Consider the following 633-nt stretch of genomic DNA (forward strand, 5'->3'; position numbering starts at 1 on the left):
TCATAATGGAACATGAATAGCTCACACAGCATGGCAAAAGCATCTTCTACCAATCTCCCAATTCCAGGCGGGACCTAGGAACAGGCTGGGTGACGGTGCAGGCCGAGAGCGCCATGTCAGGGGCGCCCTCCTCGCAAGTCGCCCTTCTGCAGGGACTCTGGGGCGCGGCCGATGCGTCCTGCAGAGCGATTGTGGTTGACTTGACGAATGATAATGATCGTTCTGTGTTCAGGTGATAACGGGGAAAAGATGATTATATAAACTCCAGCCAGTATACGAAGGAGAACTTAGTGCATGAATTTTGTTTTTGTTCTCTTCTTTATTCCTTCTTTTCTCTTTCTCGTTTTTGTTATTTTTCTTCTTTGCTAGAGTATTAGGGTTGCAAATAATTCCCTACCGATGTTTGAGATATTCGGCAAGTTATTTTTATTATTTGATTTTGTTATGAGACTATTGTAAATATTATTCTTCAGCGAATGTTTTACGTTCGACTTCTTCTTAGAAATAATAAAAGCAACAGCTACAGACAGTCGCATTGTTTATTTTTATTCATTAGTCAAATAACGTGATAGATTTGTGTTTGTTTCATTTGTATTCGCACATACTATCTTCTGCTCTGTTATGGCTACGGGA

General features: G+C 40.9%; 1 protein-coding gene across 1 annotated transcript in view; it reads left to right on the forward strand.

The window, feature by feature from the left end:
- The window catches only part of LOC119581925 (glutamate receptor ionotropic, kainate 2-like), a 19,524-nt gene that overhangs the window by 5,557 nt on the left and 13,334 nt on the right, over positions 1-633 (forward strand). Inside the window, exon 3 of the mRNA XM_037930099.1 lies at positions 68-232. Coding sequence (XP_037786027.1) covers positions 68-232 — 165 coding nt within the window. The remainder of the gene's footprint in view (positions 1-67; positions 233-633) is intronic.

The sequence above is a fragment of the Penaeus monodon genome, chromosome 15 (genome assembly GCF_015228065.2).
Source record: "Penaeus monodon isolate SGIC_2016 chromosome 15, NSTDA_Pmon_1, whole genome shotgun sequence".
NCBI classification, from domain to species: Eukaryota; Metazoa; Arthropoda; class Malacostraca; order Decapoda; family Penaeidae; genus Penaeus; species Penaeus monodon.